This window comes from Corvus moneduloides, chromosome 10 (assembly GCF_009650955.1).
Source record: "Corvus moneduloides isolate bCorMon1 chromosome 10, bCorMon1.pri, whole genome shotgun sequence".
Lineage (NCBI taxonomy): Eukaryota > Metazoa > Chordata > Aves > Passeriformes > Corvidae > Corvus > Corvus moneduloides.
In genome coordinates, this window is record NC_045485.1 from 21072112 (window position 1) to 21085793 (window position 13682).

At 42.4% G+C, this 13682-nt stretch overlaps 1 protein-coding gene across 3 annotated transcripts in view; it reads left to right on the plus strand.

Moving 5' to 3' along the window:
* Window positions 1–13590, plus strand: part of GNB4 (G protein subunit beta 4) — a 59774-nt gene extending 46184 nt beyond the window's left edge. For all 3 annotated transcript variants that reach the window (XM_032119363.1, XM_032119360.1, XM_032119361.1), the window contains exons 3-10: window positions 3242–3280; window positions 3986–4092; window positions 4646–4709; window positions 5466–5628; window positions 5813–5879; window positions 5990–6191; window positions 7362–7578; window positions 8768–13590. In XM_032119363.1, the coding sequence (XP_031975254.1) occupies window positions 3242–3280; window positions 3986–4092; window positions 4646–4709; window positions 5466–5628; window positions 5813–5879; window positions 5990–6191; window positions 7362–7578; window positions 8768–8874 (966 nt within the window). In that variant the 3' untranslated portion in view covers window positions 8875–13590. The remainder of the gene's footprint in view (window positions 1–3241; window positions 3281–3985; window positions 4093–4645; window positions 4710–5465; window positions 5629–5812; window positions 5880–5989; window positions 6192–7361; window positions 7579–8767) is intronic.
* Window positions 13591–13682: the final 92 nt, after the last annotated feature.

A 13682-nucleotide genomic window follows, 5' to 3' on the forward strand; every position in this document is an offset into this window, starting at 1 on the left:
AGGGGTACACAATCTTTCAGTTCTTTCTCTGCATGCTGTGTAAAGACTTTGTCATTATGTTATGTCCAGGGGAGCCAATTAAGTCTTTGTTCAGTCTTGGTAATCAGTGAGTCTGGTTTCATGCAAAATTGTGTGAAGAAAGAGCTACTAGGCACATTAGAGGGCTACACTGTGCTGCAGGAATGTTTGCTTCTTTTTTAAATTTTGGAGCATAAAAATCTGATTGGCCCTTTGTTAATGACTCCATTTTGTGGCTTTAGGTCGATCTAACATTTCCTTTTTACTTGACCACCCAAACTTGTAACTGGATCTGTCAGATGTAGCTGAGTAACCATGGTTATATTGCCTTTGGAGTCCCCTGGCTCAGCAGTGGCAACTGGTGATTGCTTCTTGGGATCTGAGTGCAGGCTTGGATACCTTGTGCTTAATTCTAACTTCAGATAGTTAGGCAATTAAAAATGCCCCATATGACTTAATGTCCATGAAACTTCTGACCAAATAATTAAATTTCATATTTGTAGAGATGACTACTTACCTTGCTTATTAAATCATTGTACATTTTCTGTTTGTTTGGGATGGGTGAGAAGATAGATCCAGGATCTGAAAAACAGGAGTTTTAAGTGTTGAGAAGATCTACTGCGCTGGTAATTTTCAGGAATTATTTTGATGCAGTCCTAAAAAGAGATGAGGTCACTAACAGCATTTGATGTTTTATGTATAGCTAGCATTTTGCTGTCTTAGTTGTTGACAACTCTTGGGTTTTGTCTGATTGTTTCCTCTAACAATATAATCCCAAAAAATCAGCTTTGTGCCTAGACGTGAAGTCCAGATAAGATTGTCCCTAACGGCTTCCTAAGGTGTAGAAACCGCAATGCAGAGCTTTTGATTCCCCAATGGACTTCAGCCTGCAATATTTTAGAAGTGTTTCATGACTCTTAATTTTATTTTTGCAGTATCTAGGTGATGTGGGTACCTGTGTCTCCCCATGCAGTTACTGCAGCCGAAGCTCTGGTCTGTGCACGGACAATGTACAGCATCAGCCTGCAGGAACTTTTAGTGCAGGAAGTTGGAACACTGAACAATGAATTGTCAGATATCTGTCAGATGACTTGATGGTTAAAGTTAATTCCTAGTTCGGTCTGTGATGAAGTTCCCATGTGATATGTGTGTCCTCACTGTGAGAACTGAAATTGAGGATAATGATTTTTAGAAGTGTTGCTTACTTGGCACAGTGTCATTCGAACATTTTGGACAAGTAACACACTGTATTAAAAAAATACATGTAGTTTGGGGAAAAAACTGCAATCTGAAGTGTGTGCTAGGAAAGTCTGGGGCCTGCACACTAATCAAGCAGTTAGATTTTTCTCAAAAATTTTGCATTGTCTGCAGCATGAACTGAGAAAAATCTGCAGTTACATAGAGGAGCTTTTTTATGTTCTGACAATAATGATTCTGTTTTGATGGTGCATATGTAGAAATACAGTTTCAATGTAAGAATTAAAATAACCTAATAGCCTGTTGAAACTCTCCTTTTCCTGCAATTTTGCCAGTTGTATGGCAAATATTAGACAGCCTCAAATATAGGAGTTGCTAAGAGCTTGCTCTTAAAGAGGGAAGAGGCTTTGTTTCATTCAGACTGCATTCAGAATTCATTTTATGTTGAACATCTTCAAGTATTTCAGGAAAATCAAACAAATAGTCATTTAAAATCCAGTGTGCTTCTTCCTGTGGATGAAATAAGTCGTGAGTTCTAAGGGATTTGCTGCTCTGGTATTTTAAACCCCTCCTGATTCCAGACGTCAACATTTTATAAATATTTCTACAGTTCAGACATTATAAAAATAAGTTGAGATGACTTAATCCACTCTCAGGCTTGCTTTTTGGGAGGAGAGCTACAAAGGGTGGGCAAAATAAACATGCACTTAAAAAATGTTAAAGTTGCAATGTCAAGTAACTCTCAAGCAAGAGCTTGGAAGAAAATTGAAGATCTTGTCCTGAATGCGTGCGTTGAGGCAGCTCCAAAATGTGAGAGCAAATATTTCTGTTCCTGCTCTCAAAGGGGACCTTGCCATTCCTACACAGACTGAACACGAAGTGCTGCTGAAGAGGCACCATCACTGTTGAGTGCCTGCTTCAGTGGTAGCACAAGTTGGAGAAATTGCCAGGACTTGAGAGGGTTCTGTGCTTGATCTTTCAGTACAGCTGTTGGTAGTTTTAACTTCAACTTATGCTGCTCAGTTCCTGTCTAATTTTAAGCAAGTTTAAACCACGTTTAACTTGTGCTGCACGGTTCCTGTCTAATTTTAAGGCAGTTTAAACCGTGTTTCTCAGAAGGAGTTGCTGACCAGAGGGCTGTTTCTGCAGATGGGGCCTGAGCTGCAGGAGAGCGCTGCAGTCACAGCTGTGACTAAAACCAGGTCTTGCACAATCAGAGTGTTGCAGGTGAGGCTCAGTGAAGCTCACCTGTGTCAGAGGTTTAGTCTGGAACTCTTGATTATGCAAATGAAAGCCAAGTCTGTTTTCTAGGTCAGGTTGAATCATATGCAGGAAACAAGTCCTGTGTCCAGAGTCTGAGATAAGGAGAAAACCATGGAGTGTGGAGATCTGAGCACCACCCATTCCATGAAATGGGTGAGGGTGTTACTGGGCCATTTTTTTCCCTCCCATTTGTATCAAGTACATCATCACTTCAAGCTTTGGTGATCCTGCTGTCTGTCCTGCTCCCTGGATCCTGCCTGTTGATTTTCACCCTGCCTCTCCCAACCAGCAAGGAAGTTAATTTGTGCAAGAGCCTTGTGTGGCACAGAGCTTGCTAACCCTGTGTAATATGTGGTTGCTTTTTCAGGTGGATCAGTTCTTCCCTTGTGCTCAGCACACCCTGAGCAAGCACATCCACCCCAGGGAAGGAATACAGGGAAAAGGGTAGGCATTGGGACTTCAGAACAGCTCCAAATGCCTTTGAATCCCATAGTCTGTAGAAAGGGAGATTCAAAGGCTGCTGGGGCATGGCCCTTCCTAAGTCCCTCTTCCTCCACTACCCCTTGTGTGCCATTGCTTTTTAGATTCCTTGAACAATAAAACAGATTAGGGTGACAAAAGGAATATTGGCATGTCAGTTGGTGTTGGTGTGTGGCTTTGAGTGTGTTGAAATTTAGCTCAAGAGTTACTTTTCCTTTAGTCCTTCTCAGCTGATGCTCAGTGTTGCCTTTCCAATTCAACTTGTTTCATTGTTTTGTTTCAGGATGCCAGGAAAGCATGTAGTGACACAACTCTCGCTCAGGTATGTTCCTGTTCTTTGTGTAGGCTGTTACTTGAGAGAGAAAAAAATAAAAATATCCATTTGTGACTGTAGCATGTTCCTGTTCAGTAACTGAAAGAATAAAGTGAAAGAAACTTTTGGAAATGGATGTGTATTTATACAATTATTTAAAACCAAACAAAGCCCCACCAAAAAAACCCAAATAAACAAAACAGCAAAAAACCCCAACTAGTCAAACCCCCCCCACCATCTTAATGGATCCTGCTTCCAGTTTACCTTTCAAGTAGAGTATGTTTATTGTGTTAAACATACTTAGAAAGACTTAAATAAACATTTTTAGCAGTGTTTTTGAAACAGAATTATTTTGCATGTAAAGTTCTGCCATGCTTTAAAAAGTAACAGTGCAGTAAATACTGGAGCATTTTCTTTCATTGGTTTAAATTGCAAACTTTCAGATTTAATAATCTGAAATAGTCTTAGTATAATGTAGAAGTATTTTAAAAGAGCTTCCTGAAGTTCATTGTAGCCACTGTGAAGTGTGTTGTGTCTGTCTATAAAATCTGTTTGTGTCGGTGTTGCTGGGTGTACACCAGTATCCTATTTTTTTATGGTTTTTGTTGTGTGCCAAGATAGATAATGTTCTATCAAAGTTCAAATGTATTTTTGTTATCTTGTACATTAAAAATAGTTCCCAGTATCTCAGGGGTTTGTTTTATTTATTTTTAGATCACAACAAGTCTGGACTCGGTGGGTCGAATCCAAATGCGAACCCGGCGCACGCTCAGAGGTCACTTAGCCAAAATCTATGCCATGCACTGGGGATCTGACTCCAGGTTTGTACACGGGAGCCTGGAACCTGCCAGTCAAGGGCTGGAGATGAGATTGGCACCTTGAGGTTAATGTCAGGTCCTGGCAGCCTCGTGGAGTGGTGTTGCTGCCCTTGCAGGGGATCACAGACCACCACTGGTGGGGGGTTGAGAGAAGAGGTATTTTGCTTGTCCTTGCTATAGATATTTTGCCTTCTCCTAGAATCTGTTCCCAAGATTTATTTTCACCTAAATCCTTATTTGCTTTTGTGTAACTGCGTAGTTACATGAATAATGAAAGCAGTTGTGGAGAGAGTTCATAAAATGTGTTTTCAGCAAGTTGTTTGCTTGTATTCATTTCTAATCATGAGTCTCCATGTGATTCCTGTCAGGTAATATGGAGATCTAGATCTTTGCAGACTTTTTCCAACAAATGCACCCCTCCAATAAAAATGAAAAAGCAGAGGGTAAAAAATTATGAAACTTCTGACTCACTTGATACTCATGCATGATGTATGTCTATTTTGAGATTTTTTTGTTTGTTTTATATTAACATATTTTATTTTGTGTTCATATTTAGGCTACTAGTCAGTGCTTCTCAAGATGGAAAATTAATTATTTGGGATAGTTATACAACAAATAAGGTAGTTATTTATAATCCTTATCAATAATTCATGTATAAGTTGTGTGTTTGAGTGGGCTTGTGTCTATTTTTTCCTATGGTTGCAAGTGAAAAATCAAAAGCAGTCTTTCTCATTCATAATCTCTTTTTGTTCCTTTCATGGCTAGCTGAGCACTAGTGATATGTTGTAGGTCTGTTGTGTCTGAAGCAATAGTTAATGACATAGTAATATGTAACATTGTCACTGACTTTGCTGGGGCAATAGCTGTAGCTCTCTGCCTGTGTGGTATTGTTTCTGAAACTAACTTGGTTTTGAGCTGTAAAAATACACAACCTTAGAATTTACAAGAGTGCTTTGGGTTTGAGGGCAGAGAAAAGAGAAGGAAGAAAAACAGCTGTTGGGGGAAAGCTTAGGTAGTGTGGAGTGGAGCTGTGCTTCTGTACACTGTCCAGTCTCCATGGGGACAGCCATCCTGTCTTACAACCTATAGTTCAAAGATGTAAAAAAGTTGGACAGAGAAATCTAACTAGAATGAACAAATGTTGCAAATGCTGAAGTTTACAATAGCTTTGCTATGAAGTAATGTACTGAAGCTTTGTGTATGTACCCTGCAGATACTGCTGGTATCTGTAGCCCGAGGATGTGTAAATGAGTTGTATGTAAGACGCTGTAAACCCAAACAACTGCTGGCTCTGGGGCTGTCCTGTGCCCGCGGTGTTTGTGTGCTCTGCCCCGCGGCCCGCGTTCGTGCCTTGCTGACGAGCTGTGTCTCTGCAGATGCACGCCATCCCCCTGAGGTCCTCCTGGGTGATGACCTGTGCCTATGCTCCCTCCGGCAACTACGTGGCCTGTGGAGGCTTGGACAACATCTGCTCCATCTACAACCTGAAAACCAGGGAGGGCAATGTCCGAGTGAGCCGGGAGCTGCCAGGGCACACAGGTAGGGCTGTGCTCTTGCTTCACCTGGGTGTGGTGCTGCACCAAGGGATACAGTCCTGCTTTGAGCAGGGCAATGCTTGTGGTGCTTATGGACTGGCTGTGGGAGAACTTGGATGCTGTTCTTGCATTTTAACCTTCAGTCGTTGCTCTTGGATGAAAACCTTATATAACTGTTTCGTTTTTAGGATACTTGTCCTGTTGTCGCTTCCTAGATGACAACCAAATTGTCACTAGCTCAGGAGACACCACTTGGTGAGTTTTTGAGCTCTCTTGGCCTTTCCTCACCCCTTCTTTCTTCTTTTTTTCTCTCGAACTCTGAGATAATGAGGGACATTGTGTTAATGGTGTCACTTTATCTACAGTGCTTTGTGGGATATTGAAACTGGCCAGCAGACCACCACGTTCACTGGGCACACTGGAGATGTGATGAGCCTCTCTCTAAGTCCAGACATGAGGACTTTTGTTTCGGGTGCCTGCGATGCCTCCTCGAAGCTTTGGGATATCCGCGATGGAATGTGCAGGCAGTCATTCACAGGGCACGTGTCAGACATTAATGCAGTTTGTGTAAGTGATCCTCCTGTTTCCAAGTGGGAAGAAAGGGGGAAGATAAAGGCTACATTTGCATGAATTCAGCTTAGACTCTACTGAGCTACCTTGATTTAAAATCAATTAGTTAGGATAGAGAATGTTAAAATGTATGTAATGGAGAAGGTTGTGTAATAATTTAAAATCTACTTTATAACTGAATTATTATTGCCATTGTCTGTGATGTACTGCGCTGTTCCAGGAATAGTTTCACCTGTGTTTTTATTCAGTAACTGAGACATCACTGTTTTTTAAGAAGAATGGACTAGGGAAACTTTTTGAAGCATGGCAGTGTGTTAAAAACTGAAAATTGTAGATAAATGCAGTGTACTGAGAGGGTGCAACACAGCTAAGCCATCCTCATCTTATAGATTTTTGTTGAACAAAAAGAGCTTCCAGTGAAATATTCTGGAAGGCAAAGTTAAAATCAGTATTGATGTTGGATATTCCCTGGAATAATTTGGTAATATTTAGAAACTACATTATATTTCCTCTCTGTCATAGTAACACTATGTTCTGATCTGCAAGGTCCAAGCTCTGGAAAACAGGGAAAGAAATCTAAGTCGAAGCTGCATCTGTTTTTGATAAACATGAAAAATTGTTAAGGCTGAGAAAATACCAAACACATGACCAGTACAAAAATGCAGTTCCTATACTTAGACCTGGACCCTGAGATGTGCTGGGCTCTCTCTATTCCCATTTCAATCAATATCGCTGTTGAGAGAATAACTCGGATTTGGAGTAGATTTTTTTAGGAAATTGGATTGCTTGTTTGCAGTCTTCTGTCTTGGCTCAGCCAACCTGGCTGGCCAGCTCAGGATGGAACATTGTGTTCCACTTCAGCCAGGATGTGCAAAACTGGGGTTTGCTCCATTTTGTAGGAGTCAGTGGCATCCCCTGTGACTCCTGTTACAGCACACGCAGGAACTGGGTACAATTCCAGTCACTCAGGCGTCCCCAGTGCTGTTCCAGAGGTGCTCCCTTGCATAGCTGTGTACATGCATTTTTTTAACATGCAGATATTTCTTCAAAATAAAACATTCTGCCTTTGGTCACCCTGGTAAAATAATCCTGTGGTGTTGTTAAACTAACCCATGACCAGTGTGTTTTTCTGCTGTCAAAGCCTTGTCTCTCCATTCCACCTCGCAGTTTTTCCCCAACGGACACGCGTTTGCCACCGGCTCTGACGACGCCACGTGCCGGCTGTTCGACCTGCGCGCCGACCAGGAGCTGATGATGTATTCCCACGACAACATCATCTGTGGGATCACCTCGGTCGCCTTCTCCAAGAGCGGGCGCCTCCTGCTCGCGGGTTACGACGACTTCAACTGCAACGTGTGGGACACCCTCAAAGGGGAGAGGGCAGGTGAGGACCCGACTGCTGGCAGCTCTTCCAGGGCCTGCATAGCCAAAATCTGCAGAATGCAGAGCCGGGGCATTGCCAGTGCTGGTGCTGATGGTGTGGAATCTGCTTGGTTCCTTTGAACACTCTTGGAATGGCATCCTTTTATTGCATTTCGTTGTATCTTCCAGAAGTTACACTGCTTCCAGTTCATCTCCGTGGCGTGAGCAGTAAATGAGTCAGGAGAACAGGCCTGTTCTAGGGCTTTACAGATCTGTGTGCTGGGAGATGCCAGTTCTTGAGGCTGAGGAATGCCCTCCAAAACTGCATCTACAGAAAAAGTACTTCACTGAAATTTATGGAATTAAGTAGTGCAAAATTACACGTTTGCATTGACTTTTGCACCCTTGAGTGGCAGTAATTCACATGTAGCTACAGGAGTCTTTTTGCTTTGCAAACCCTGCTGTTGGGAAAGAGGGGAAGTGGAAACTTCTGGTCCTTGACTTAGTTACTGGTCAGGACACAGCATGTTTATAGCACAGCTATTTCTTTCTCATTTCATACAGTAACTTAAATGCTGGGGCCTGGTTCTGTTCTGAACATCAGTTCTGCTGTTCAGACTGAAAATAGATCCTTTTCCTTAGTTCTGTGAGACCGGGATGGGGAACCTTGGGAGAGCAGACAAGGGCAAGAAGGGGTAGAGGGAAAGCAGAACCAAAGCAGGAAGGAGGCAGGATGATGCTGCTCTTCTCTTTGTCACAATATATGGGGGATTTGCAATCCCTAGGGATTGCAAAACTTAGGAAACTCAAGGCAGTTAATGTATCCAGGGCTTTGTCAGGAGACATCACATTCGATTTTGGAAGCGCTTGATGGCTGAAATTGTGGACACCATGGCAGAAAAGGGGGGAAAACCGGTAGAGAGCCTGATTAGGGAGGAGGACATCTTTGGGACAGGAAGGAGAAGTCATAAGGGCAGAGAGAAAAATGGAGGCAATATTGTGTGTACATATTTTTACATACCTTATTGTTGGGTTTCTTGATAAGGCTGTTACAGCCTATATGGTTCTTCAGGGTAAAAACAAAAAGGAGGATTAAGATCTTGCATTGCATCTTTTTCAGTAAATTTAAGACTTGCTTGGGAGAGCAGAGTAACAACTGAAGTCCTTAATATCCTGCAGACACTAAACTTCCATTGCTTCTTCTTTTCCAGGTGTCCTGGCTGGCCATGACAACCGTGTCAGCTGTTTAGGTGTTACTGATGACGGCATGGCTGTAGCTACAGGGTCTTGGGACAGTTTTCTCAGAATCTGGAATTAACTGGGAGCCAAACATGTACATTCTCCATTTGAGATCTGGAGAGATCAATGCTGCAGCCTATAGCTGTGAAATAACATTTCTACCTTGTATTTGCAGGTGAAGTTTTTCTATTCACTGATTATTACACAAAAAGGCTTTCTGTAAACTAGAAAAAAAATCAAGTGAAGAAATAGGGGAGGGGGGAAGAAATCACTGACTTTTTAAAAGGGGCCAGCACACATAATCATGGTGACCGACAAACTAAGAGCCAGTCTTTTTGTTTTTGGTGGTTTGGTTAGATTGTCCTTGAAGGGTTTTTGCTTGTGCTCAGTCTGCTAATCCTGTACTTTTTTTTGTACATAACAGAATATACACATTATAGCAGCCAATCATGTAACATTTGTCTGTATGTAAAGAAATATGTTTGCGTTTTTTAAGGAACTACATTTATAGCTTTGCTTTTAACCCGAGGTGTCACTTCTGAGTTTTGTAGTGGGTGAACTAGATTGCTGTTTTAAATGTTTTTGTGAATTTACTGTAGATAAAGTGAAGCCAATGGTATGTATGTGTTTTTTATAATGGAAGGCATTTGATTTTTTTTTAAAGGCCCTGGAGACTCCCAGTTAATACCTACCGCCTTACTCACTCACTTCTTGACCTGCTTGCCTGTTTTTGATCAGGGGGGTTCTTCCTTCAAGCCAGTGGTTCCTGGTTCATCCATTGGCAGTCATGACCTCCAAACACCAAGGAGTTAATGCCAGGTAGACTTGCACCAACAGCAGAAATAATTGGAAAATAAAATAAATCCAGAAGTTTTAGCTTCCTCCCTGCAGGATTTTGATCAGTTACTCCAGGCAGTCTGTGGGTACAGAAGCCAAATGCTGAGTGCTTTCCCTTTGGCCAGCTCAGTGCTGGCCAGATGGGTGGGCTTGGCCCTTCACAAGCTCCAGCTGATCTGCACTCAGTGACTTGGCTGCTGCTCAGAGCCCAGAGCAGTGTCTCTGCAGAGCTCGCTCGTTCCACACCAACTGAGAATTTCAGGAGGACTTTGCTTAAATTCCTAAAGAGGATTTAACTGTGCAGTTAATTGCTTGTAATTCCCCTCCAAATTCAGGGGTTGCCAAAGCACACCACAGCCAAAAGTGCTTGTTGTCAGTTCTGTGCAGTGTGAATTACCAGGAATTGTGTAACTTAACTGCACCTGTGTGACCCCTGAAAACTGCCCAGGATAACCTTAAGGGTGTGCTTGTTCTGTGTGGTCCCTGAGGGCTGTGCCATGGGTGTTTCTAGATGCCAGCTGTCCTGCAGCTCCGACACCGTAAATAGCCATTTCTGCTCCTTTGCTGATTTGATTCTGATTTTGATGTCAGTTGGTGAGAAATCTGATTAAGTGTAGTTCAGTGCAGAGACAGGAAAATCAAGTGACTGATACCCATTTGAAACTGCCCAGGAAGGTTGCTTCACTTTTTGGTGCCTGGCAGCATGTCTGCACTCACAGTGGATGTTCCCTTGGGAATCTGAACGTCTGTGGCTATTTTGGAATGGGGGATTAAGTCTATTGGCTTCTCTTAAGTGACTTATTTTAAAAATAACGTGAATTTTAAATCACCAGGTTGGAAGATGGTATTAGTCATCATCCATTGGAACTGATGGGGAGTCTGGGTCAGGTAGTAAAGAGAAGGGCCCAGAATCCTGTAGTATATCCAAATGGATTTCTGGCTGAGATGACTTTTGTCAAGGTTCTGGTATTTTTTTAATCCTAAATTTCAGTACTTCCAGACTGTGCCTGTAAACTTGCCATGTCTATAATGGTGAAGGTGCCAATAAAATGTACCAGTCAATCACGGTAAATTCACTTTTAAAATAAGAAAAAAGGCGCTTCTTATACTGGAGAAGGAACATTTCCTAACAGCAGCCTGTGGTGTAGGACCAAAATCCCACTGTATTGTGTCTCACAGGAATTCCTCAGCATTTTGCTTTGTGATCTCTCTGCATTAACAGAACTATTATGGAATTCTTGTAACTCTCTTAAGTGAGCAGCTCTTTGGGATCTTGTAGACTCAGTTTATTTTTTAGCGGTGCACTTGATTTTTTTTTTTTTTTTTTAACTCACAGCTGCCTTGAGTGAATCATTCTGGAAATTTGTTACTAAGGAATTTTAAGAAAATATTCTTTTTCTAAAAAAATTTTTTTCCGTAGAAGTGTGTTTTGAACCAATTTCCTAGTCAACACCTTTGCCAAGACCGGTGCCATTTTTACATTCTGGTATTAAAACTGGTTTCTACTTGTGAAAGTCCAAAACCAATTTTACAGCTGTATATAACTCTTCTTACCAGTTCAGGTAGCCTGTCACAGTGATAGTGGCTCTTGTACAGGTATTACTGCCAGTAACTTCACTGTCATTGTTGGATGGCTTTTGTCTCTTGGATTCAGCTGCTTTTAAAATAAATACTAAGGAATGCCAACTACTTGCTGAGGTGTCCAGCGGCATCACAGAGCTCTGCCTGCCCCTGCTCCTCGGTCACCCCAGGGCTGAGGGGCTCCAGTGTCGGTACACGCGAGACCTGGAGCAGCCTGAGCACAACGGGGGAAACGGCGTCTGGTGTGTCTTTGGAGCTTGTAGGAAGCCTGTGATAGATCCTGCCCAGGTGACGTTTGCTGTTCCAGTGCTGCCCTGGCTGTGGGTTAGTTTTCAAGCAGATTCCAGTACCACAGATACTGGGTGATGCCACGGAATGAGTGAAGCTGTGGCATTTCCGTTTTCAAACGGCTGGCAGGGACCTCTTGAGGTTGATGCCCCAGCTAAAGTGGAGGTGGCTTTTATGATAGAAGCTCAAACTCCTCCTAAAAGAAGGAAGGAAATAAAATGACCCTTGATAGGTTTTACTTAAAAGGTTTTACCCCAGCTTTGAATTTCAAAGAAACTGGTGTGTGCCTGCAGTTGTTGTGGGCCCATGTGTGCAGCTTGTGTGACTTCTGACTCCGCACTGTGACAGCAGACTCACAGCAGGTCTTGCAGCATGAGTGGGCACATCTTCACTGGCTTTAAAAGTTTGCAGCCAAACTTCATCCTTAGCTGAATTTCAAATAAGTTGTGTCATTACAGAACTGGAGTAACCAAGAGCATTGTGCCAAACAGTGGCAGAGTAACTCTTGCCCAGCCTCTCTTCTAAAGGCAATCGGTTATGGCTCGGGAAGCAGAACCATGTGTTTGGTGTAACAAGATTTATTTTATTTTGGTAATTTGTCAGCATTTTTTAATGTGATTTGACTTTGCAATAGAGTTCTCCCTTCAGGCAAGTGCCCAGCCTGGGTGTGTTCCCATCTAGCCTTGGATGGCTATTTATTGGTGGAGAAAGCGGTTGAGATTCTGGAAACCACAGAAAGCTGCTGTGGCTTCGTGCTGATGTTTGCTCGTGTACTTCAGTAATGTGGCCTGGTTCCATCTGTCTCCAGCCTTTTTCCTTCCAAACACTGCTGTCCTCTGCTGTGCTGAACTGCAGATCCATGGCAGTGCTGGCAGAGCTGACAGCTCCATGTAGTGACAGGATTTGTACCATTCCAAAGGGAACATGGATTAAAGAGGCTTTTCCTGCCGCAGGACAGGGCCTGACCTTGCCCTGGCAAAGCTGAGCCGGAGCAGCAGCAGGTCCCAGTGTGTCCTTACTGTAATGCATGGGTTGGAAGTAGCTGACTCCTTACTTCAGTTGTGTAACTGCTTGTCCCACAATGAAGTTCACATTAATTACTTCAAGGTGGAATGAAAACATTGTGAAAACATTCCAAGAGTTGTAGTCTGTCCTCTCTGGGGACACTGTCACCTCCACTAGGTTTAGTGCTGTGCTTTAAGATGTTGGTGAGAGTTTTGGCTAATTGGACTAGTTGGTATCAATGGTTGTGTAGCAGAATGGCTGGTTTTGAGATAGCATTTCCTGTACAAGTACTTAGCATGGGTTGATGGTGCACTGTGTATCCAGTACTCTGGCATGCATGCTGGTCACACTCCTCCTACACTTCAGAGGCACCAGAGCCTTTTATCCAATTGCTGGTTATGTAAAATACATGCAGAATGTTAATGCAGTGTTGTTATGGTAAATGTGTGAACAGTGTTACTAATTGATGTAACTGATAACAGATTACATGTGCCTGACATTCTTATACCACACAGTATGTTTAGGTTTTAACTAATATGGACTTCGGTGGAATAGTCTTAGGTATTTCAAGCCTTTGTTTTACTTACACAATGGTGCTCTCTTTGTGTTTTCTTTTTTTTTTTTAAATAAAAGCATCTGAACACTTGTAGTACATATTACATCCAAAGGAGTCCAAAACAAAGTGCTTCTAAACATGCTTAATTTTACTTTGCCTTTAGTTCCCAGCATCTCTCATCAGCTTGTTTTGTTTTGTTTTTACTTGTTGCTGACTACTTTGGAAAACTTTGGTAATGTTACCAATTATGAAGTGATTCTGCACTGCCTTTGGATTGTGTATGTATTCAGAAACAGTCTTAAAGCTTTTATTTAAGCTATTAAAAAACCAGGGACTTGTGCCATTTGTTCTTTAACAGTGCTGTTGTAAAAAAGACTTCCCTGTGACAAAAAAATCACTTGCTATGAACTTTGTTTATAGCTTTTTTTTTTTCCACGATGGATCTTTTTCTTTGTATTTGTACAGTGGCTCAGTGAAAGATGTTGCCATGAGTTGATATTGTAACCAATAAACAAGTGCTTTTAACCAGCCTGGGTCAGTTGTCAGTGTTGGGTTAGAGCAGCCCCTGGCCTGCAGGTGTCCCTGGGATGGGGATGGAGCAGCCACACAGCAGCAGCCGG